This window comes from Sinohyriopsis cumingii, chromosome 1 (assembly GCF_028554795.1).
Source record: "Sinohyriopsis cumingii isolate HCF-2022 chromosome 1, ASM2855479v2, whole genome shotgun sequence".
NCBI classification, from domain to species: Eukaryota; Metazoa; Mollusca; class Bivalvia; order Unionida; family Unionidae; genus Sinohyriopsis; species Sinohyriopsis cumingii.
This window is the reverse complement of record NC_142961.1, coordinates 5,640,629-5,665,880: the sequence shown is the minus strand read 5'-3', so window position 1 is coordinate 5,665,880 and position 25,252 is coordinate 5,640,629. Positions and strand designations below refer to the sequence as shown.

General features: G+C 35.3%; 1 protein-coding gene across 2 annotated transcripts in view; it reads left to right on the top strand.

Moving 5' to 3' along the window:
* The window catches only part of LOC149806352 (histone acetyltransferase KAT6A-like), an 84,693-nt gene that overhangs the window by 9,500 nt on the left and 49,941 nt on the right, over window positions 1-25,252 (top strand). For both annotated transcript variants that reach the window (XM_089951905.1, XM_089951895.1), the window contains exons 2-5: window positions 10,834-10,996; window positions 12,034-12,146; window positions 20,262-20,343; window positions 21,921-22,037. In XM_089951905.1, the coding sequence (XP_089808031.1) occupies window positions 10,834-10,996; window positions 12,034-12,146; window positions 20,262-20,343; window positions 21,921-22,037 (475 nt within the window). The remainder of the gene's footprint in view (window positions 1-10,833; window positions 10,997-12,033; window positions 12,147-20,261; window positions 20,344-21,920; window positions 22,038-25,252) is intronic.

The window sequence follows — 25,252 nt, the reverse complement described above, 5'->3', positions numbered from 1 at the left end:
ATTTGTTCTACTCAAGCCAAAGAACTTTAAAAGCAGTTTTTATTCATACAAGTATATATGTGCTTTTTTAAAATCGAAATTAGGAATACATAAATTATTTTCAGTTTGTGTGCATTTCTAATTCCAGATAATATGGTACTTGTTGTTAAATCTAACTCGATGTCATTTGTCTCAATGAACTGACCTAAAATTTATAAGTGCATTTATAAGTACTGTTTTCACAAAATAATGTCCAAAACTAAATGTAGATTTATATCAGAATTATTGTGTGTGTGTGTTTATAAGTGTGTTTATTGTTTACGTCGCTTTGACACCTTTAGTCATATCGATACGATGTCTGCAATCTGGCAGTTTATACTGATATCTAGTACTGGGGTTTCATGTCGCAGACACGTAGCATTATGTCCCTTTCCCCAGTCACATTATCCAGGCCCACTAGTTCAAACATTAACTTGTCAATGCTGAGAGTCAAGCTACATGTAGTACTATTTTTATAAGTCTATGGTATGATTCGACCGCGGTTCGAACCCGCGACCTTCTGCATCCGAGGTCACGTAGAGGTCCAGGGTAATTATTTGTTATTAGTTCCTGGATGTCTGAGCGGGTGTCAGTTTGTGTTTATGTTCACTTTGCATCATTCGTGTCTCAGCACACGTGTCAGTTCCTGCATGTTGCAGTACGAGTGTCAGTTTGTGTGATGTTAAATTGAAAACCGAAATTCTTACTGCAGTTACAGTGACACAGACATGTCTGTACATCAAATTCTAAAATGAAAAACGCTGTTATTGTGCCTATTCCCACCATAGTCTCTAGAGTTCAGCTAATGAACTAAAGTTTCTTCTGTAATTTAAATTTTCAAAAATATTTTCACTATCAAATACGAAGATAAAGCGAACAATCCTTTTGTGTGTGTGTGTGTGTGTGTGTGTGTGTGTGTGTGTGTGTATTAAATCTTCTCATTGATCACGGTAAACCATATCTCGAACCGAAGTATACCATATCTTGTGTTTTTGTAACCATATCAATGCAATACGCACGAAACGTTTTATTTCTTTACTGTGGTACATTAGAGAATAAATCACAGACATTAAAAATTATAATGACCTATATATTGTTCTTAGGTTGTGTGTGATGGCCGGGGTCGGAATTCGTGTCCTCCCGCATCCGAGGTGGACGCTCTAAAAACTTAGGCCATCTATATTGTATTTTGGTTTAATTTGTCTAAACGATACCAAAGGAGGCACAATTCTCAACGAATAAAACCAGTAACCCGCATAAGGTCGAAGTAACCGATATTTCTCTTTTCTCCAGAAATTCATGCAAATTTTGTACATTCTTCATTTTTCTACTGAAAGAAAAACATTTAGAAACTGCTCCTTTTCATTTAGTTAGAAATTGGTGATAAGATGTTCTTTTTTGCAAAATATGAGGATGACTTGTTTTCATCCATCTTTGGTTTGAACCGTAGAGTTAACCGAATCTCGTGTATCCATTTTACAAAGTTACACACCTGATAGTCTAGGAGTCACTGAACATGTTGAAAATTAGCCAAAGAGACCCCCTCCCCGCCCCCCCCCCCCCAGCCGTTCCCAGTCTGTATATCCAATCCAATAGAATCCCATATAGTCTTTGATATAGTTATTAACAATGGACAAAAATACAAGCTATGTCATACACTGAGTTTTAATGACAGGTTTGTAGGCTGGCAGAGTATAATGCCTCATTTCGTTTAACCACTAGTTAAACATAAAGATCATCTCTGGGTACTCTGAAAAGGTTTGTATGAAACCACCGGGGGTATTTCAGTTCTGTGAGAGTGATGTAGACACATTTTTAAACATCGGATTGGAAAAAATCAAATGTCAGGTGAGGTCCGGTTAAGCTATGTGTTTACAGTAATCCTCGAAACATCTTGGGTTCTCCCTCTACTTGTAGATCATGTGATTTGGGTGTGCCCGTTGTTTTCAGAAAAGTCTGCATGTGTTTCTTTACATCAAAAAGGCCTTGTTAACTTTGAAATAATGGCATGTTTTGGTTAGTTTTGCTGTAGCTTGTAGGCAAGATATCCCTGTAACAGTTTCATCAAATCTTGTTAAACTTATACGGACGCCATTTTTTAGGATGCACATACTGATTAGGTGTTGGTGACCTTATCCTTATTTTCTATGTAACAGGAAACGTTAACGTTCCTATAATACATGCATATCCCAAGACACTTATTTCAACATATATTAACTTTCATGAAATATTTCTTAGGAAATGTTGAGAACTATTAGGCATTATTGACTTTGTCCAGTTCTTAAGATGACCAGTAACTTTTCAAGTTCATTGTTGTTGGCATGGGGTTGCTTGATTCATCCCGCTCGACCATTTGAAACTTCTCTACGCTGTTTAAGATAGATGCTTCAGACTGTGAAATATGTTAAGGTTATCCTGTTGATGTTGTACACACAGCTTCATGATGCTCATCCATGCCCTAGGGCAGATCTCAGGTGGTAGGGGCACTTTCCCATACACTAGCACATACTGTGTTCGGGGTTGGTGATAACTGAACAAAAGTGTACTTATCATTATTAGCTTTCCAAAACTATATTAAAAAAATCTGCTATATTGAATTAATTTGTTTGGAAAGAAATAAACATGCAAAAATAGTAGCAGGGGACAGGAGAAATAGGACAAGTCATATATCTTAAGCAGGAATAGATTATTTTCATATTGAACTGGTGTGGACTAATTTTAATTTTGATATTTGTCTTTTCTTTTGCCTTGTCATTGTTTAGCGCAATTAGATTTCTAGGGAAATCCCGATCAACGCAGAGATTAGATTACCTAGCAAAGAGTGCATTTCGCAAAGTTCGTGAAGCCTAACGTCAGGCACATGCACGCTCTTGGGATGTGATGGTACTAATGAAATACATTACCATCAAAACTTGGAGGACAGTAAATATTTTGTTTTTACCCAATGTTTTTTTTTTTTTTTTTTTTTTTTTTTTTTGTGTGGTATATGTTAGCGTTCCACATAGCACAGAATAATGCTACATTTTTTCAACCTTTTTATTGGTATATGTTTATAAATGTTTTCTGTGGCATTGTTAATTGACATTTTTTTAAACTGAGGTGTAAAACAGCAATTAGTACCATGTTTAAAACAACAATTAGTACCATGTTTAAAACGACAATTAGTACCATGTTTAAAACAGCAATTAGTACCATTCTCGATGATGGTCCATTTCAGGTAGTCATAACTTCATTAAAAAAACTGCTCACAGCTTTTCTCCTTGACATTTTATGTCTGCAGGAATAATCTACAAACTGCGGCACAGAAATACATTTTTTAATGAAAAATCCTATGTTTTGACATATTACAGATCAGCTAGTAGCGCGTGACCTTGTTTTGCCTAGTTGCCTTGCTTGCACGAGTAAAGAACATTTCACCGATGCAGATCCCGTGGATTTAATCGCATTAAGGATCAAGATACAACTGATACGATACAGTTACCTTGATACTAACTTACACACCGTTGTTTGTGGAAATATTCTCAAGATACTTAATCTGTAGGCATATCCATAAAAAAACAACAACACGTGGATCTTGGTTCACTTGTTTTATTTACAATAACAGGCCATACTAGTTATCAGTTCTTTGCTAAAAGTTACTTTGTGCGCTGATTTACATCTCGTGTCGCTGTGTGTGTGTGTGTGCGCGCTTGTGTGTGTGATTTGGATTTTTAGCTTAGTTTTAGTTTTATCGGTCATATCGCTACGATGTTGGCGTGTGGCAGTTTATAGTGATGCCTAGCACTGGGCATCATTGTAACATGATGTCCCACCCATTCACAATATCCTGACACCAGGCCGACCAGTGCTAACACGAACCTCTTTATGCTTAGCGCCAAGCGAGGCAGCTGTTAGTACCATTTTCATACGTTTTTGGTATGACTCGGCCGGGGATCGAACCCTCGACCTCCCGCATCCGAAACGGCCGCTCTAACCACTAGGCCACCGGAGCGGTCGTATTGTTGTGTACTTAAGATGTGGCCTTTTCTCATTGCTTAACATTTTAGCAAGAAATGCCACCAATGCCTTCGCGGTTAAGGAAAAAAAATGGCATTTATTTATATATTCTTTGTTTATAATAGTGATTTCGACATTTTTAGTGGCCTAAGTGGTTAGAGCGTCCGCTTTTGATGCGGAAGGTTTTGGGTTCGAACTCCAACCAAATCATATCAAAGACTTACAAAAATGGTACTTGCAGTTCAGCATTTAGATGTCAGTGTTAGCACTGGTCCGCCTGGTGTTATGATAATATGACTGGGTGGGACATGAGGTTACATATCTGCGGTATGATGCCCGAGTGCTAGACATTAATGTAAGTTGCCACACTGCAGACATCGTTGCGATATGACTGAGTAATTGTTAAAGCTACGTTTTAAAAATTCAATCTAAACACACACACACACACACACATGACTTCATGAGGGTAATTAAGTTCATACAGAGGTTACGGTGAATCGATAACGAGTAGAAGACAATGCCGACAATTTTGTTTCAAACAGGAAAAAGTTGTAAAATAAGAGGAGCAAGTTTACGGTAGCTACGATTACAGCTTACAGCGCATAAATATGATGATAGTACGGTCAATATGAAAGAAGATACAGGTAAGTGGGTGGAGCTTATCATGATCAGTAAAGACTGAATAAACCGCGCATAAACGAGTAGGACATGTATAGAGATAAACTTAACCACTTAACGTGATCCTTATAGAATAAAATAAGAACATGCTTTTTTTCCATGAAAATGACGTGCTTGTTGTGTTTACACGGATTTGTTCAGTTTTCTTGATTTTAGTGAGAATTACAAGCAGCCACTTTGATATAAAGAAAACGATAGGGCGAGAATGATATGACTTGTACATTGATGGACTCTTGCTCATAACCATAGCTAACTGATACATCCATATTTTGTACATTTCTGCCTTGATTTGCTTCATTATATATATATATATATATATATATATATATATATATATATATATATATATATATATAAAATTGAACGCGTGAATTTGTATACCCTTCGACCATTTTTCTTGCCAAACGAAGACTGATCTACTTACTACTGTATAGCAATGAATAGAAACAATTCAGCTAATTTGATAGGATCTGGCATAATGTTCTTTGAATGTTCTGATTTGCTGGTAACGATGTAACTATACAAGCCAAACAAACTTGTTTATTGCAAGATACTGTGATATAATTCGGCCATCTTTTTTTTTACTTTGATCGAACTATTTGGACCACCTCGGTTATTTCCTCAAGACAAAAGTATGCCTTGGAGGTACTATCCGAAGCAGTGACAGCAAAGTTGCGAATGGGATCGAAATGTATTTGATTATTTAATTGGAAGAAAAATACAGAATTTGAAGACAGATATCTGATTGGCTAATCAATTTCTGCGTCATTGACCATTTTTGTAAACCGAACCTAACATTAGCGGAATGGCTAGTAAGTTTATCATAATAATTAACGTGTTTCTTGTTATGCTCCAAAGCCCCTGTAACAAACTCGAACTTCAGTAACTCCAATAGTCTCTCTGTCTCGAGTAAGTGACCGCGCGCCGGAGCAAACGTCATATATTTTGAACCCGTAGCACTCCGCATTTAGAGGCTTTATGTTTTTGTTTCAGGTCAGAATCTCTCATTTGACATATGACAAGTTAATCCCAGGTTTCGCTTGTTTACGTTTGTTTCTGTTTGTGAACTTGTTGAACGACTGTGCCGTATACTTCAATTCAGGACATAACTCTGTATAAAGTCACACACATTACCTTCTTCCGATTCACGCACACACGCACGCACGCATGCACACACGCACACTAGTCAACATAGGTTTGGGTAGGTGAGTGGGAAAAACATGAGAACTAGCAAATACACTTATTGGCTAAAATAAATTTATTTTGAGAAAACGGAGTATATTCGATCCATAAAAATTGAAAATTAGTAATGATAATCATGTAGTAGGAATATTTACTACACGAAACACTGTAGTATGATATTTCTGGCCAGTAATTCAGGATTTAGGAAAGTTAGGCTTGATTGAAATTCATATTTAATGCTGATTTATTTTCTTTACAAGGAAAACCTTGCTAATACACGCATGATCAAGTTCTTATAGTTGAATATTAGTATATAATACTACATTCTTTAACATCCATGCTGACAGTAAACACAATATTTATCATCACAATATTTTACTGTCGAAATTTTGACACGTGTACGGCCCAATTTCTTGCTTCAAAACCAAACCGTTACGTATATACAATCCAATTATATCTGTTTTAGGCGAAGACCATGATTAGGTTTTAAACTGATTCAATAGTTCGGAATTTTTCTTGTGATTTGTCTACTACTCAATCCCACTGTTAGAGTGTAACTTTATTCAGCCATAAAGATGGAAAGATCATTGATAAATCAATTTTAAATGTGTGAAATCAGAAGTAAATAACTATATTGAAAGATACATTTTGCAGAATAATTCAAATGTAAAAAGACCTTGCTATAGTATTGCAATATTCATTCATTTGATGCCACGTGTATTGGCTTTAGATTTACCCCCCAAAAATCCCAATGTGTAGACTTTAATCATATTATCCGTTGTACAAGTGATCGATCATAATTTTTTTCTGCTGTGCAGTATTGAGGAGTCTGAGGATGAGACGAGTTTTCAGCACAAATTATTTTGACCACACGGGTTTCAGCACACAATATATTGACTACACGGGTTTCAGCACACTATTTTGACCACACACATTTTAGCACATTATTTTGACTACAGAGGTTTCAACACACTATTTTGACCACACACGTTTTAGCACACATTATTTTGACTACAGAGGTTTCAACACACTATTTTGACGAAACACGTTTTAGCACACCGTATTTTGACTACAGAGGTTTCAACAAACAATTTTGACCACACGTTTTAGCACAGTATTTTGACTGCAGAGTTTTCAACACACATCATTTTAACCACACATTTTAGCATACCTTATTTTGACTACAGAGTTTTCAGCACACATTATTTTGAGCACAAACGTTTTAGCACACAATATTGTGACCAAATGGTTTTCAGCACACAATATTTTGACCACACGTTTTCAGCAGATATTATTTTGACAACACCGATTTCAGGACTCATTATGGAGTTCAGCACACTTTATTTTGACGACACACATTTCAGCACACATTATTTTGACCACACAGGTTTCAGCAAACAGTATTTTAACCAAACGGGGTTTCAGCACACATGATTTTGAACACAAAGGTTTCAGCAGTTTTTTGACCAGACGGTTGTCAGCAAAAATATTATTTTGACCAGACGGGTTTGAGAAACACTGTTTTGACCAGACGGGTTTCAGCATACAGTATTTTAACCACACGGGTTTCAGCACATATTATTTAACCACATGGGTTTCAGCACACAGTATTTTGACCATACAGGTTTTCGTCACACATTATTTCGACTACATACGTTTCAGTGCACATTACTTTGACCAGACATGTTTTAGCACACAGTATTGTGACCACACGGATTTCAGCACTCAGTATTGTGACCACACGGATATCAGCACTCAGTATTGTGACCACACGGATTTCAGCACTCAGTATTGTGACCACACGGATTTCAGCACTCAGTATTGTGACCACACGGATTTCAGCACTCAGTACTTTGACCACACAGCTTTCAGTACACAGTATTTTGATTACACAAAGTTTCAGCACACAATATTTTGACCACACGGATTTCAGCAGACAGTATTTGGATTACTCGAGGTTTCAGCACACAGTATTTTGAAAACTCCGGTTTTCAGGACACATTATTTTGACCATACGGGTTTCAGCACACAGTACGGGTTTCAACACACTGTATTTGACCACTCGTGGTTTAATCGCACAACATTTGACCACAAAGGTTTCAATACAGTGTTTTAAAAATACGGTTTCCGCAAAATGTATTTTGATCAAGCGGGTTTCAACACAGAAATTTGACTACACAGTTTTAGCACATTATTTTGACCACACCCGGTTTCAGCACACAATATTTTGAGCACACGGTTTTCAAGACACATTATTTTTTACCAAACCTGGTTGTATTTAAGATTCCGCGAGAGAGAGAGAGAGAGAGAGAGAGTTGCAAATTCAAGCAATTTTTAAGCGATCCATATAGGCATATATTTTGTGTGCATCTTCTTTTAAAACATAAGCAAATGACATATTCAGACCCTCACAGCCTATTCTTATGTAGGCTAGGCTCATAGGCTTGAACGAATATCTGAAGAGATTCCATTTTCATTTACCTTTAGGACAATTAACGCTCTTTCGCTTTCATTTTCCTTTTAAAACAAATGTTAGTATAATTCTTGTGTACCAAGGATTCTCTTCTGTATTTTGGTAGTTGAATATATAATTCTACGCTTGTGTGGCAGATCACTGGAATTTTTTATTTGGTCAAAGAGATGAAAAAGATACTATCACGGGTGGTAGGTAACATACTACTGAGAGCTTAAAAACTGGTCGATAACGTCTGATTCGCTTACTGCGTGGGAGAAAAGAAGAAAAACAAGAGCACGAAGAGGAGAGAACGATTCTTTTAACTCGCACAGTAAAGCAGAAGAAATGATCAAATTTGTAGTTACTGTATTCAGGGTAAATATGAGCCATTGAGACCCGAATAATCACAAAATCTGTGAATTTGTTCAGTCTATTGCACATTTTGAAATACTGTAAACATCAATAAACAACAATTTAATAGAGAAAATAGATACTTATAATAAGAAACGAAAGAGGTGCAGTCGTGGTATGTTTGATATCGTATCAATGTGAACAATTCTTCAGGCGCCAGAGAATGAAACATAAAATATTCCTGTCAGAAAACGTTATGTATATGTATATATATATATATATATATATATATATATATATATATATATATATATATATATATATATATATATATATATATATATATATATATATATATATGAGAAGTTTCTACACAGAAATAGATTGCGGGATTTTCAAAGTAGTGGTTTCATTGTACGTATGTGCAAATATATGTGAGCAAAATAAAAAAGAAGACAGAAACCCATGGAAATCTTTCACGCTGTCGTACTGTTTATTGTGTATGCAAGAGTATGAAACCATTTATTGTAAATCCTTTCGCATGACATTCTAAACCATATCACGTGTCTAAATACGTGTCCAAATACTGAATAACTTTCTAGGCAGAGGACTGTATGTCGTTAGTCCTCCATCACTCACGTTGGAATATTTGTTGTTCCGATTATTGGCTAAAAGGACGCGAGCTTGTTCCAATAGCACCTTCACACCGCATTTACTGGTTATGTTTTGTGTATATTTTGCGAACATCTTTGCGAATTACACTTATCGTCCTCAAAGACACTTTAAAAATAAAATACTTCATTATCCAAGGATGCCAAAGGTTTTTTGATAATTCAAGACCCTTTAGTAGTTTCATTGTACGTATGTGCAAATATATGTGAGCAAAATAAAACAGAAGAAAGAAAGTCACGAAAATCTTTCACGCTATCGTACTCTTTATAAAACATGTTGTGATTCGGATTTTTAACGTAGCTTTAACAATGTTTCAGTCATATCGCTACAATGTCTGCAATGTGGCAGTTTATAGTGATGTCTCGCACTGGGGCATCATGCCGCAGACATGTAGCATGATGTCCCACCCAGTCACATTATCCTGACACCAAGCCGACCAGCCCTCACAGTAACCTCTTAATGCTGTACGCTAAGCGAGGCTGCTGTTAGTACCATTTTTATTAGTCTTTGCTAAGACTCGGCTGGGGATCGAACACACGACCTCTCGCATCCGAGGCGGACGCTCTAACCACTAAGCCTCAGGAGCGGTATGAATATTGTATTCACTGTCAGTAATATTACTGAATTTTCATTTTAATTCTTCTTTGTTTATGAACACGTGCACTCATAATTCAGACCGAATTCATCGGGTTAACGTTAAAATGTACGTTACCACAAAAATAAAATGGTGTATAAAGTACGAGCTCCCTACACAATTTTGGGAAATAAGAAGAAAACAACAGTCGTCATCAACGACAAAATAATAATAACAACAACAAAGACTGGGTGTATGCGCAGTCAGAGTTGATATTCTCCCCTATTTATTATGCCATTTTTACACACACACACACACACACACACACACACCGAGAACAATTACAAGTAGTAAAAATAAATTATAATATCGTTTACACGTTAATTGTGCATGTCTTTATCGCGTCTTTTCGGCTGTTGTGGTGACAAAACCTATGGTTTTATAGACAAGGTAACCGGTTGGCAGTGCGCAGATGTTTGAACCTGCGTGGGTCAGTTCTGTTCCGAATACTCCGGCAACATTAGCACAACCATTTATTATATATGGTTATTTTTCTTGATCAGTTATGCATACAAGATTCATACACCTTACAAAGAGAATTTTCTTACACACACACACACACACACACACACACACACACACACACACACACACACACGTACGTGCATTTCCAATGCTTGAGTATGGCAGACATTACAAGTTTCTAAAACGCATGTCCCCACTAATAATGAGATTGTTGGGCCGCTTTCTAGATCCCATCCCGGCATTGCATGTGCCGCTTGGGCGGTTGTTATTCCCCTTGGCCTGGTCATATTAGAATTGCAAGGACAAATAGCAAACATATATTAAGTAGTTCACTGCCTATGTAAAGTGATGGAGTTAATTCGAGTATTCTTTATTGTTATAGCTCAACCGCTGTTTTAGCAGCGACTATCCGATGTCGTCAGCAGTACTGCCGGTTCCCGCGCGCCCGTTGGTGCCATTATGTGACTTCTGTCAGTTGTCAGAAGAATTCAACAGAAAAGGAGTTCCGGAGAAGTTGCTTATCTGCAAGGAATGCAATGCTAAAGGTATATACACATTTATTGTAGCAGTCGTTGTCACAAATAATTTTTGTGTGGTTTTGAAGGAGTTGTTACTGCATTTAAAAGGCAACACTCCTGTATCAGGTATCGCATTTCTTCTTTATAAAATCGTTTTCCATTTCTCTTCATGAAATCGTTTTCCATCATCAAAGAACTTCTTTCCGGGTTTCAAATATTTATTTTCCATGCAATTGATTAGTTTCTACTTTGCGATTAAAAGACATATCATTTTCCGGTGGCAAGGAATACACTGGAATCACTGCGATTTGAAAATATTCCTTAAGTTTAACAATTTTGTAAAATTAGGCAATCAATCTCGTATGCGATAACTCAGTTACAAATATTAAAAACGTCCTTACATTTCTCACATGACAAATTTACAAAAAAATATTTTCTATATTAAAGGATCTGCACTCCATAATATTGTCTTGACACAATGATCTTACACTATGTCCTCAATGATTTAATTTTAGTTTGCATGTTACAAAGTCGTCAGAATTGTATTGATGTCTTTTCTAACGTATGTTGTTATTCTTCTATATTTCTGCCTTACAATGATTGTGTGTCAGCAGAAAATATGTTATTGTGGTATTTTCTTAAAAGGGTTTGACAGTTGTCCTTGATTCAGAATCCTTTCTTTGACCATGTTAAGGAACATTTGAGTTAAAAAAATATACATTATTAAACGATCATTTGAAACTATAGGTCATTGATGGCATTAAATAGTAAAAACATTACATCTGAATAAATCATGTATTTTAGTTATACACGTATCTTGAATAAAAGATGCTCCAAATATTAACAAATTGCAAAATATATTAATATTTTCACCTTGTATATTTTTCGTGTGCTTTAGCTGGTGTGTCTGTGTGTGTGTGTTTATGCATGAAAGAGCACAATGGAGGGAAAATCTTTAACCGCAAAAGGGCAGCCATAGCTACAACAGCGCACGCATATACATGAACACACAACACCATATATGTGCGTTAATTCGCCAATGATTACACGTGTCCTTCCTTTAGCCCATCCATTTTGCATGGACTATTCAGAGGAGCTTGCTCGTAGGGCTCTGCATTCACCCTGGCAGTGTATAGAATGCAAGACATGCTGCCTCTGTGAGGATGCTGGTGATCCGGTACGTACAAGCTTATATACGGATTTTTTATTTCTTTTTATTTATCTGTACTTTTGTAGATATATCTTAACCCGTTACATTCATCCATGTGACAGTACGTTAGTTCTCCTTGAAACTCATATTGTAAGCTGGTTATTGCTGCCTCTTTTGATGGGATAGTGGTAACAACTTGGTTTTGTCGGTTAAACACTTCTCACCACATGTAGTTGCCAATGAATAAAATATATGCCTGAGACCCACCTAAATGTGAAGAATCTTGTTACAGTTGCTTCTACTGAATGGATGGCCATATCAACATTTACAAAAAATAAAAAATACCACTTTCTAATAATGCATGGTTGTTCGTAGATTAAAAATGATCTTGCTCAAACCTCTAAAAATGGATGGCTTAGTTTAGATGCATTCTAACGAACATGCTGATAGCAGACTGATATTGATTTTACGGTCGAAAGTCTTTACTTTGGATTTTTAGCTTTACCTGTTTATGAACATGATAACACAAACAAATTTGCTTTTATCAAAAACCCCATTCGTGGATATACGAGTAGATTACCTTAAATAATACTAGTTCAATAGCTTCTTGTTTACCCCAAATAATATGAATTATGGGATTGAGTAAACTTAGCATGTCTCATGATTGATTTTGAACGAGGCACATTCGATGATCCAGGTAATAACGTTCATAGTCAAAAGCTATGGCTAAAGAATTTCGGTACGTCAATTTCATGTACCTTGTGAACATTTTAAGGGATGATTTCAATTCTCAGTAGTTAAAAAGAAAGAAAGGATAAAAGAAATGGAATTATCGTTGATTCCTGAAAATTCTCTTCGACCGGTAGACTACTTTTCAAGAACTTTTGTTTTTTCTCCACGTATTATGGCTATGACATTGTCTGTCTCTATATATTTGTATGTTGACATTTCCTTTTCCGCACGATAGAACACTCCGGTGGCCTAGGGGTTAGAGCATCCGCCTCGGATGAAGCCTGTTGATTTCTCTGACAAAAGGTCAAACAACAGGGTCACTGTGGCTGAAAGCAGCAAAATGGTTTCTGCACAATAACAGTAGGTTTGCCTCAGACTGAACAAAACTTGTGGATAGCTTGTACTTGGGATAAGGAAGTAGTCCATTAATTTGGAGTCAAATGCCAAATGCCAAGTTCACCATGACTGAAGGAAGAGAAGTGGTTTATTTACAATAAGTTTAGATTTCAAGTATATACCTTCATTAAAATTTATGTATGATTTTTACGTTGGTTAAGAAAGAAGTCTATTAATAGATCGAGATTAAGGTCACTGACTGAAACACGAAAAAAATGGCTTTTGCATAATGACTTTAATTAAATCACATACCAAACAAAAGCTTGTTTGGGGCTTGTACTTAAGGCATGAAAGAGACCTATTGTTTTTAAAGTCAAACGGTCAAAGTCAAAGGTAATTGTGGCTCAAAGAGAAATGCGTATTGCAGAAGTATATTTATTCTCGATACGTTCAAGGACAAAACGTTGGGTTTGGTTTGTACTTTAGGTTAAAATAAATCGAAACAAGCAGAATTGATCCATTTTTGCCGGGGAATGAATGGAGGAATTTGGTATATATATATATATATATATATATATATATATATATATATATATATATATATATATATATATATATATATATTCCTTCAAAATCATGGCTGAACATCCCTTCTCACTTGCAACAAGTGTGGTTTGAGAAGTAAGTCGTGTTTTAATGTTGATGCATCTTGTTTCAGCTACTAGCATCTCTTACCGGTTTTGGTTCAAACGTGTGTTATTTGCTAAATTATGCAAAAAGGGATTGGGCTAAAAGTTCTCACAACATTAGAAAAGCCCCTCCCTTACAAATACAATGATACAAATTATTCACGCATGACAATTAGCAGAAGAAAATGGAAACAACCACAAATTGGTTGTGCTGATAGTTAAAGGATAAAGCTGAGAAAAAAGGAAAACTGAGGAGAGATATCCAAGGTTCGTAAACAGTAAGGTTACCAAACTTCGAAAGGACCTGCTTTTAGTTTGTAATGCACATACATCACTATCTTTTGTTCATGATACAGACTGAAGAAGAGTAATAATAATGGTCTTTACGTCAAGAATGAAGCAAAGAAACATTAGTTAAACGACTCGTAGCCTTAATATGCTTTTGAAACAACTTAAAGGTATTCAACTTTTGCTCAGTTGCAAGTTCAGGAGTACCAAATAAAAGAGTGTATATCGAGATCGGGATAGGCATGTCCTTAAGACTACTTATTAGATGTTTGCCGTTGAAACATGAATGGAATGTATATAAAACCACAATGGTATGCAATTTCTATTTCTACCCCACAGTTGCGTAAGGGATTGTGTATCAGGTGAATGTCGTACTGATCTTTTTTTTGAGGTCGTTACATTGAGAAATGATTCAAATAGTAATAACACACAGTGTATCTACGATCACTATAAATATAATCAGAAAGAATGCTGTTGTTTACAGGTGTGCATACATTTTGTCAAAATCAATTTGTTTATAGAAAAGCAAATTAAAGAGTTGTCTTGTCCGTATGAAGGATCCACTCGTCCGTATTTTTATAGTACAAGAATAACAGAAGACGTGACTTAAAATGTTTACTTTTATTAGGCTGTGCAATTTAAATGCATGCTTTATGGATATGTGACATGTAAAATATACTGGATAAACTTGTCTTATTTTTTATTTTTATGGTCAGGGTCTACAAATGTGCCAAGAATGTATCCTTGGTTTTTAAAGAGATGAATCAGTACTAGCATCTGAAAAACATATGCGAATTTAGTGCTAGATTTTTTCCCTCAACATTTGTCGGTAGGACGTCATATATACTGTTGATGAAATCTATGATTGCAGTTTTGTTGATGTGATCAGTTCATGTACAACCCCATCTTTTGTTTGAACCTCACAAAGAAATTTTTAGTTTTGAGAACGGGGACCAGTCGCATTCGTTTTAAATATTGCGTGCATGGCAGTTCAAGTTAGACCAGTGATTATCAAGGCACTCTCTAACTGTAATCTCTTTAATCTATCTCAGTCTACTTTTTAGCAGCCACCCCAAAATGACATCTGCATATTCTAATATAGGCCTTATGTATGTTACGTAAATTATATACATTGCTTTTGAACTTAGCTTGTATGTGAGAAATCTTAAAATAGTTAGCAATTTAGATGCTTTTGTTAGTATTTTTCAATTTTTCAATATTTAGATTTCAAGTGCATGTATTGCTAAGTGTAAGACCCAACATATTTATAATTTTCAGCAAACGCAAGTGCTTCATTGTGGAACATCAGTTTGGGAAAGAGTGGGGTATTCGTTATTTACTTTGTCACCATTGATTAACCAGTCTTGTTGCGTTTCTAAGTCGAATATATACTGGATATCATGCATATGAGAGAGAGAGAGAGAGAGAGAGAGAGAGAGAGAGAGAGAGAGAGACGTCTGGTGAGATCAGCAATATCATTGACATATGCAAAATGCAATAACATACCTAGAAATGAACGCTGTGGCACCCCAGCTGAAACAGACTGAATTGTATATTATTCGGTTTCACCAAACGTTTGTGTTCCATCGAAAAGATAGCTAGTGAAACAATTAATCAGACCCAACTCTATTCCACAGTTTTTAAGTTTACATATAAGACCTTTATGCCAGACTCGGTCGAATGCCTTAGATAATCACAAAAATATTACAAACATGCTTCACAAATACTGTGTTATACATGAGATAGTACACGGTTGAGTGATTTGGAAGAATGCCCGATTGATATTTGCAAATAAGATCATTTCGATGTAAGTAATTGTAACCATATTTTAAACTGACATTTACCGCGGTTTTGTATACACAGCCAAGTAAAGAGATGGGTCTATACTTAGTGAGATCGTTATGTTATCTTGTATACTAGTAATGAAACAATTTTTGATTAAGAGATCTGTTGAATAAAATACACAGAGGTCTTATAATTGCTGGTGCTGCATCATTTAGAAGATCGTGACTTATCGGAACCACATCCTTTATTTAGAGGAATTGTCCTTATAACGCCTGACTTTTCTGTTCACTTATTACAATCCTTGTCGAGTTGTTAATTCTGCGAAGTGGTAATTCCTGAAGAGCTACATTGTTATGGCTGATTTTAGAGACAGGTGTGAAAAACAAATGTAAACATTCGTCCTTCTCTAAATCAAATAATTCAGTGTTTAAGGTGCCATCATTTTGCTTGAATAATAGTGGCGATATACTATGGGATAATTTTATTTTATTAAGTGTCGTGTGCGCCTCCCAAGTCTTTTCAGTTGGTCTGGACAATATCCACATTTTCATAACATTTATAATATTTTTATATGGCAGTTTTTTTTAATTGTTTACTTTATTTGGATTTGTGTGTGTGTATTAAGCCGAGTGTCTTGGATTGTTTGTTCTGGTCGCTATCTTTCTCAACCGATCTCTGTTTCTAGTGTTTCTTCATAGAACGCTATCATACCAAGCTTTATCGGATTGTCGAAAAGTTGCTTGCCTTGTGGACGATGATTGATTTGTCGCATCGTTGATATTAGAGTACCTACTCTTACTAAAATTTGTATCCAGTCAAGATTTATTATTACAGTAGTAAGTACGCCTATTAATAAAGCCATAGTTTCCGTCTAAAGCAAGAATTTGATTTGTAATATAATTTGGTTATTAAATAAGTTGCCGGATGGTCACTACTTTATATATCAGTAGGAATAACTCCCCAATTAAAAATTTATGTTAGGTGTGACAATAACAGGGTCGAGTAAGGATGCTGAATGTATAGTTACCCTGATTGGTTAATTTATCAAATTTTAAAAATTGTTTAGTATCATAATTTCCCTGAGGTTTTTCAGATTGGAATATACTAGTAGCACGTCCTCGTTTAGGTGACCAAGAATGATTAGGTTTTCAGATTGGAATATAGCAAGTCTTCATTCAGGTCACCAAGAATGATTAGGTTTTCAGATTGGAATACAGCAAGTCTTCATTCAGGTCACCAAGAATGATTAGGTTTTCAGATTGGAATACAGCAAGTCTTCATTCAGGTCACCAAGAATGATTAGGTTTTCAGATTGGAATACAGCAAGTCTTCATTCAGGTCACCAAGAATGATTAGGTTTTCAGATTGGAATACAGCAAGTCTTCATTCAGGTCACCAAGAATGATTAGGTTTTCAGATTGGAATACAGCAAGTCTTCATTCAGGTCACCAAGAATGATTAGGTTTTCAGATTGGAATACAGCAAGTCTTCATTCAGGTCACCAAGAATGATTAGGTTTTCAGATTGGAATACAGCAAGTCTTCATTCAGGTCACCAAGAATGATTAGGTTTTCAGATTGGAATACAGCAAGTCTTCATTCAGGTCACCAAGAATGATTAGGTTTTCAGAAATACCGAGGATTCATCACATGCTGATACTGAAGGTATCCCATAAAGAATCATCGTTCCGATGGAGATCGATACACAGCTGCTGGTAGACAGGATCTATTCTTTACATAAATTTCAATTCAAAGATTGTAATTATTTTATACATGTATCTCTGTGATATTTTCGAATACCAGATTTTTAATATATAAACCATAATTCCAACCCTGTGATTAGTTTTATCATGTATAATGGGTTTGTGGTATCAATCTAATTTAATATCATCACTGTCATTGAAGTTATTAAGATGAGTCTCTTTTAGCTGCTTTTTATCAAAGTCATTGAAATTTTCAGCGAGAAATTCAAGCTTGTTTCGGAGAGAGCTAATGTTTAAGCGAACAAAGGAAAGTTCGTCATTCGTTCGTGCCAAGAAAAAATGTAACCTGTATCTCGTGCGTCTGATTGGATTAAGTTTGGCATCATCTGCTCGTAACAAAATTAAAGTAAGCCAAAATGGATAAATTATGTAAATATGAGTAGTGTACAGGGTAGAGCTGATACCTTTGAAGTTACTTTAAGCAAAGATAACTTTACAGAGAACTTATGATTTAAGTGTGAAAAAGTAAATAAAATTACATGACCAAATAGTTTTGTAGAATAAATTTCCCAAGAATGACGGGGATAGTTTTACCCCTTAGAAGTGTTACAAGATTTGCAAATATAACATCGTCATGTAGTTGTATTTTCTGTTTTTGTGCACGTCTAGCTTGAACAAAAAGAGCCCTATATGCAGTCTAAACGAATGGTGTTACCCATACGATGAACGACTGAAGATGGTAGAGTATTCTTTAAGGGCTTGTTCCCATTTCCTGGAAGTTTGGGTTTGGTTTTGTCAGATGGGCTTGCTTGGGATAAAAGAATGCAAAAGTAACAACAGAAGGAAAGTTACTAAAATCAATAAATAAAAACACATGAATTGAAAATAACGATTACAGGAATTATTGATGAATAAAACAGTTCTTGCACCAACTTGTGGTTAAGTAGTAAGACTGTTGAGGTACATATCACTAACAAAATACCAATAATAACAAATAACAACAAAATACATATCACTAACAAAATACATTACCAATAATAACAAATAACAACAAAATACATTACCAATAATAAAAAATAACAACAAAATACATTACCAATAATAAAAAATAACAACAAAATACATTACCAATAATAAAAAATAACAACAAAATACATTACCAATAATAAAAAATAACAACAAAATACATTACCAATAATAAAAAATAACAACAAAATACATTACCAATAATAAAAAATAGCAACAAAATACATTACCAATAATAACAAATAACAACAAAATACATTACGAATGTCCAATATGTATTGACCAGAAACAACAAAACATTATCAGTATCTAATACGTATTGACCAAAAACAACAACAAAACATTACCAGTATCTAATACGTATTGACCAAAAACAACAACAAAACATTACGAGTGTCTAATATGTATTGACCAAAAACAACAACAAAACATTACGAGTGCCTAATACGTATTGACCAAAAACAACAACAAAACATTACCAGTATCTAATACGTATTGACCAAAAACAACAACAAAACATTACGAGTGTCTAATACGTATTGACCAAAAACAACAAAAAACATTACGAGTGTCTAATATGTATTGACCAAAAACAACAACAAAACATTACGAGTGTCTAATATGTATTGACCAAAAACAGCAACAAAACATTACGAGTGCCTAATATGTATTGACCAAAAACAGCAACAAAACATTACGAGTGCCTAATACGTATTGACCAAAAACAGCAACAAAACATTACGAGTGCCTAATATGTATTGACCAAAAACAACAACAAAACATTACGAGTGCCTAATATGTATTGACCAAAAACAACAACAAAACATTACGAGTGCCTAATATGTATTGACCAAAAACAGCAACAAAACATTACGAGTGCCTAATACGTATTGACCAAAAACAACAACAAAACATTACGAGTGCCTAATATGTATTGACCAAAAACAACAACAAAACATTACGAGTGCCTAATATGTATTGACCAAAAACAACAACAAAACATTACGAGTGCCTAATATGTATTGACCAAAAACAGCAACAAAACATTACGAGTGCCTAATATGTATTGACCAAAAACAACAACAAAACATTACGAGTGCCTATTATGTATTGACCAAAAACAACAACAAAACATTACGAGTGCCTAATATGTATTGACCAAAAACAACAACAAAACATTACGAGTGCCTAATATGTATTGACCAAAAACAACAAAAAACATTACGAGTGTCTCATACGTATTGACCAAAAACAGCAACAAAACATTACGAGTGCCTAATATGTATTGACCAAAAACAACAACAAAACATTAATAGCGTCTAATACGTATTGACCAACAACAAAAACAAAATATACGGCGAATGTCTTAATTTGTATTGACCAAACACAACAAAAATACATGAATTAACTATATGAATGTCGGATATTTTTAATATTGTGACATCCTAGTTAACAAGATTTTACATGTTCATGAAATATAACAGTCACAAAAGTTTGATGTCTTTGTCTATGCAAGATTCTACACGTTCATGAATTATAACAGTCACAAAAGTTTTGATGCCTTTGCCTTTATGGAATTTTCAGGATTGCATATTGTTTTGCGATGCCTGTGATAAAGGTTACCACACGAAGTGTCACCAGCCTGAAGTGGAGGAGAAGCCGCAAGGTTATTATTTATTTATTTAGTTTTTTTATTTATGAATATATATGTTCATCATCACCAGCATCGAATTTAATAATAATAATAATAATAATAATAATAATAATAATAATAATAATAATAATAATAATTATTATTATTTGAAGGTGCCAACAGAAAATATGTGTACTTTGATGGTATATTAATTTAAAATAAAATTTTTGGTTCTATTTGTTTATCTTTGCCTATTTTGTCGGGAGTTGAAAAAGAAATGAACACAGGTTATCGAGTTTAATAATGCGGCAAAACTAGTCATGTGTGTCTGATTAGCTGTTTAGTCAATAATCTGACCTAAATTTAGTCAGTGTCTCTGAAAACATGAAAACTGTTTTAACAACGAGCTGGAGAAAGACGCTGGGATGGAACTGCTTTATGCGCTATTCTATCATTTTACAGTATTCAAAATAGAAAGAAACAATATTGGAAACTTTCCACCGTATTTGAAATTAATGAAACAACTACTGTTTGATCACAATGAATAGCGACAAACTCGCCTTACCTTCAAAATTTACCTAGCTACCTACCTAGCTACCTACCTACCTACCTGCTTCACTACCTCTCTGGAAAATTGTATTATATTTATTTTGCTCATTTCTGTCAAAAAAGCGGCCCCTGACCTAAGACTTTAAGAGTTATTTCCCTTGATTAGTAGTTGTCCACTTGTCAAATGCTTTTCTTTGCTTTTTCCTTCTTTTTTTTTAATGCTCTAAATTATGAAGGACAAAATGACTTTAAATATGCTCCATGAAGTAGGAGTCATCGTTTGCTCATCAGAACAATCATAATTCAGTGTACCGGCAAACATTAGCACACAGTAAACAGTGTAGTATCGTTGTTATTACATGATCAGTTATAAGTTACATAAGGCATACATCAATTACCTAAAAAATGTAAAACACACGCACAAAAACTTGCACTCATGTGGCATATTAAATCCAATATTTTAGTACCGCTGACGTAAAAAAACAAAACAACGCACACATCAAACTGTGGGTCAAACCATCAACTACATGATTAGACCATTTGAGGATGGTTAGCAGCGTGTGCTTTTGTGACGTTACTCAAACCGAATTCTCGAGTGCTGCTTGAGCCCAAGCCTCGTAGACGGCAAAAGTTTAAAAGTTTCAGAACACAAAAAATGAACTCTTATTAAAAGTAATTCTAAAACTCCTTGGAGTCACTCACTCTCATTGAAAAGTTGCGTGTATGTAACCATACGATAATCCAGAAATAAATTTCACGATTTTGACCACTTTTGTAGCAAAGATTTTTAAGGTAATTAAAAAAAAGAGTTTGTCATTAAAAAAAAGTATATATATATATTGTATACTTACCATATGAGCATGTAACTGTAACGATCACGTGAATTTTTTGCAAGAAATGTTTGCCCGAGTCAGCCGGAGAAGACTCCATACTTTTGGGATCCAAATCTTCCATCGCCCTCTATGAAACGTTGCACACATCAAACCGTGAATGATCCCCATATTAGAGCTTCGGTTGCATAAGCTCGAGCCAGGTATAAAACTTTACCCTGCTTATTTCAGGTAAATGGGTATGTTCTCGGTGTTTAAGCGATGGGGTTCGACTGGAAGATATTGAAACTTCTATCAGCCCAGCTGACAGTACTACATGTGACTTACATGACTGTGGTAGTACGATAGGTAAGTGTCCCTTGCAAACTTTTCAGAACTCTGTTATGCGTTTATAGACATATGTATGGGAAAAGAAATTCGCAAAAATTCAGGTATTATATAATTACCTCAGATATATATAGCTAATCAGGCAGGTATCTACACATTACTGGCGATTTACAATATCTCGAGAAACCTATATGCTGCCTGAATTTGTGTTTATTTCGTTGCATGTAGTACGAATTAATTCTGACAAATTAGGTTTCATTATAAAAAGTACTATTTCAATAATTTTTGTAGATACGTCAGATAGTGGTGATTATCACGCAAGTAAAATTTTTAAAAAACCTGAATTTCGTGAGCTGTATTTGGCATTTGCACAGACAACGTAAATTCTCCGAGAAAGATATAAAATTAACATTTCCTGCCAATGTCAATTAATATACAGAGAAGTGTTGATATATATGTGTGTGTGTGCGTGTGTGATAATTATAGGTTACTGCATTTGTACGGGGAAATATGAACGAGTTTTTCGGATGGAAATACTGCACGATCTTGGGTGTGCAGTATATCCATCCGACAAAACGAGTTCATATTTTCCCATACAAATGCAGTAACCCTTTTATATGCTCATTTTCCTATTCTACATAAGGCTTAATTATATAAACAAAAATACGCTGCAAGAAACAAAGTAACTGAATGTATGCCGTATTTCCAAACTAAATACACAACCGCAGATTCATCATTACAAAACAACATTATTAATGCGCACGTAACTCCGCCCAGATAAATTTGAACTTAGTCGCGCGCTAGACATAACTTTCGAAAGAAAATGGCATATTGGTCTACTTAAAATTGAAAGTTGGATTCATATTGTGAATGAAATTCATATTGCAACAACTTTTCCATTTGCTCTGGTTTGAATAGATTTTGGTATTTTTGTCGATTCTACGAAATTTCGTGATTATGGACTGGATTATTCTGAGCCAATTCCTCATGAAATATATCGGATTGAAGCAGCGAGGGAGAAACGTGTTGACATATGCAAGTGTGTTTCTATTCTGTCATTGAATGCTTGAAATCATAATGTTGGAAAAATATGAAGTCTTTCAATTACAATTATCAAAAAGACGCTATGGAATTCAATATTTATTTCATTTTGAGTGCAGTAAGGAGGATGTAACTGTACTTGGAATATAGTCGAAATTATAGTACAATTTCAAAATGTCTAATCAAGCTTGAGAACCCATGACATAGCTCATGTAATTCGGATTTGCAGAACTTAGAAAGTACATTTTGAGGAAATTCAGGATGTAAAACTTTAAATATATTTTTTGCCATTCTTATTACCAGCTAAAGCAGACAGTTTATGCCTTGTCACATGCATGTTATTTGTAGGTACCCAGCAATTTTATGAAATCTGGCGTCTATCGCCCGCCTAAATCCGAAACACTGTATCACAAATCTTAACGCGTAAGGTAGCAAAGCAGCTGGTATGTGGCAGTCCACGAAAAATCTGCTTTAGCTTATTCAGAAACAAATTTAATTAACCAAAACGTAAAGCACCTACTACGTGAGTGTAAATTATTGGTTTACAAATCAAAAGTGCTGGCGTCTGCGTCCATTGTTTGTTTGCAGTAGAAAGTAGTTCCTTTAAGTAGTACAATATGAAGTGCGCGCGAGTTCAATATCGTAAAATACTGAACGATTCTAACAATGTAAAGTAAACGAAGAAAAAAATGAGCAAATAATAACGTAGGCTTATCTGATCTGAGGTAACCATATTATACCTAAACATTGTTTTAAAAATTTTGCTTGTCTTACACGTTTGCCGTTGACGAACATGTGTTAGTGTCATAATAGGTGGTTTGGATTTCGATGGGTGATTTATTTTAATGCCTTATATTTCCCATGACTTGATACATTTTTACCCACGCGACACACGCAACCGGGTAGTGCGGATAGTGTATGCAGTATAGCTAAGTCTTATGCAGTACAAACTAGTTCTTACGCTAGCGTGAAGGCTTTGCGTAGCAAAATCAGCTATCATAAAAACAATTTTTTCCATCACAAGCTTTTGAAATACAATGTAATTGTTTTGCTTTTTTTAAAAACATACAATTACAACACCTTTTTAGTAAGGCAGAGATCTGCCACATTTATGGCAATGCACTGGCTGAAACACTGATCAGTATTCACTAACACATAGTTAATCTAACTTTTACTGCATATAACTTGATTACCTGTTTGTGGTCGCTTGCGCACCGGCTACGTATCTGTGTGCGGAGACTTCAGTGGTTTTCCATTTCCACCAGCACCATTTCAAACTCACCCATGTTAATCGTTTTATCTTAGAGTTATTATCCTAACTGAGACTCCTTTGTGCCGCCGCGAGAAGTTTTGAATAGATATGTGTGTGTGTGTGTGTGTGTTACATTACATTCGGGAATGTAATCGATTAGAAATTATTTTACAAGTACCACCCGAGACACCGGTTGCTATTGATACAACCCAGACAACAATTCCAGTTTTTTTAAAATCTATTATGGTGATCTTGGTAATAATTCCAGTAACACCAAGGTCACGGTTTTTGCCGCGGAGAGTCCACAAATAGCATCAACAACCATACACATATGTTTTTATTTCACGAGTACCGCATTTCTCTTGGTGATTTTATCGCGCAGTAGTTATTCCTTTTAGATTATTTACTCCCATCGGTAAGTTTGAGCGGCCATCATAATTATTCTATTAGTAATTTTTTTCGCAAGTATAATTGTCCAAGAATCTGGCTTTGTTCAGGTGCAGCACGCACACGAACTTTTGACCATTTACCCTGTTTTACTGGTACAACTGCCAGAGGAATATTTAAGCCTCCGGCGATTGTACGTTCCAGGGGCCTTGTACCACGTTCATATACAACTATAATGATTGCGCCCGTGCTCAGTGTCTTTAACCATCGTTCTTGTTTTCGCCCAATATTTGTTACACGAATATGGTTGTCTTTGTTGAATAAAAGTCGAGATTTTTCTCTTAGTTGAGTCAGTGTTAGTCGAACATAATTAACGGGGGATGCAGCAAGGGTGGATCTGTCGATGAAATACTCTCATAGTGTTTTATACTTGGTTGTGTATTCTGTCACCGAGCGTTTTCACGTGCTAATTGTATATCTTAAGGCCGAGTTCGAGCTGGTATTGGTATATTAGAGTGGTTCCAACGTCAGTTTCTGTTTAACCGTAGCAAGGTTA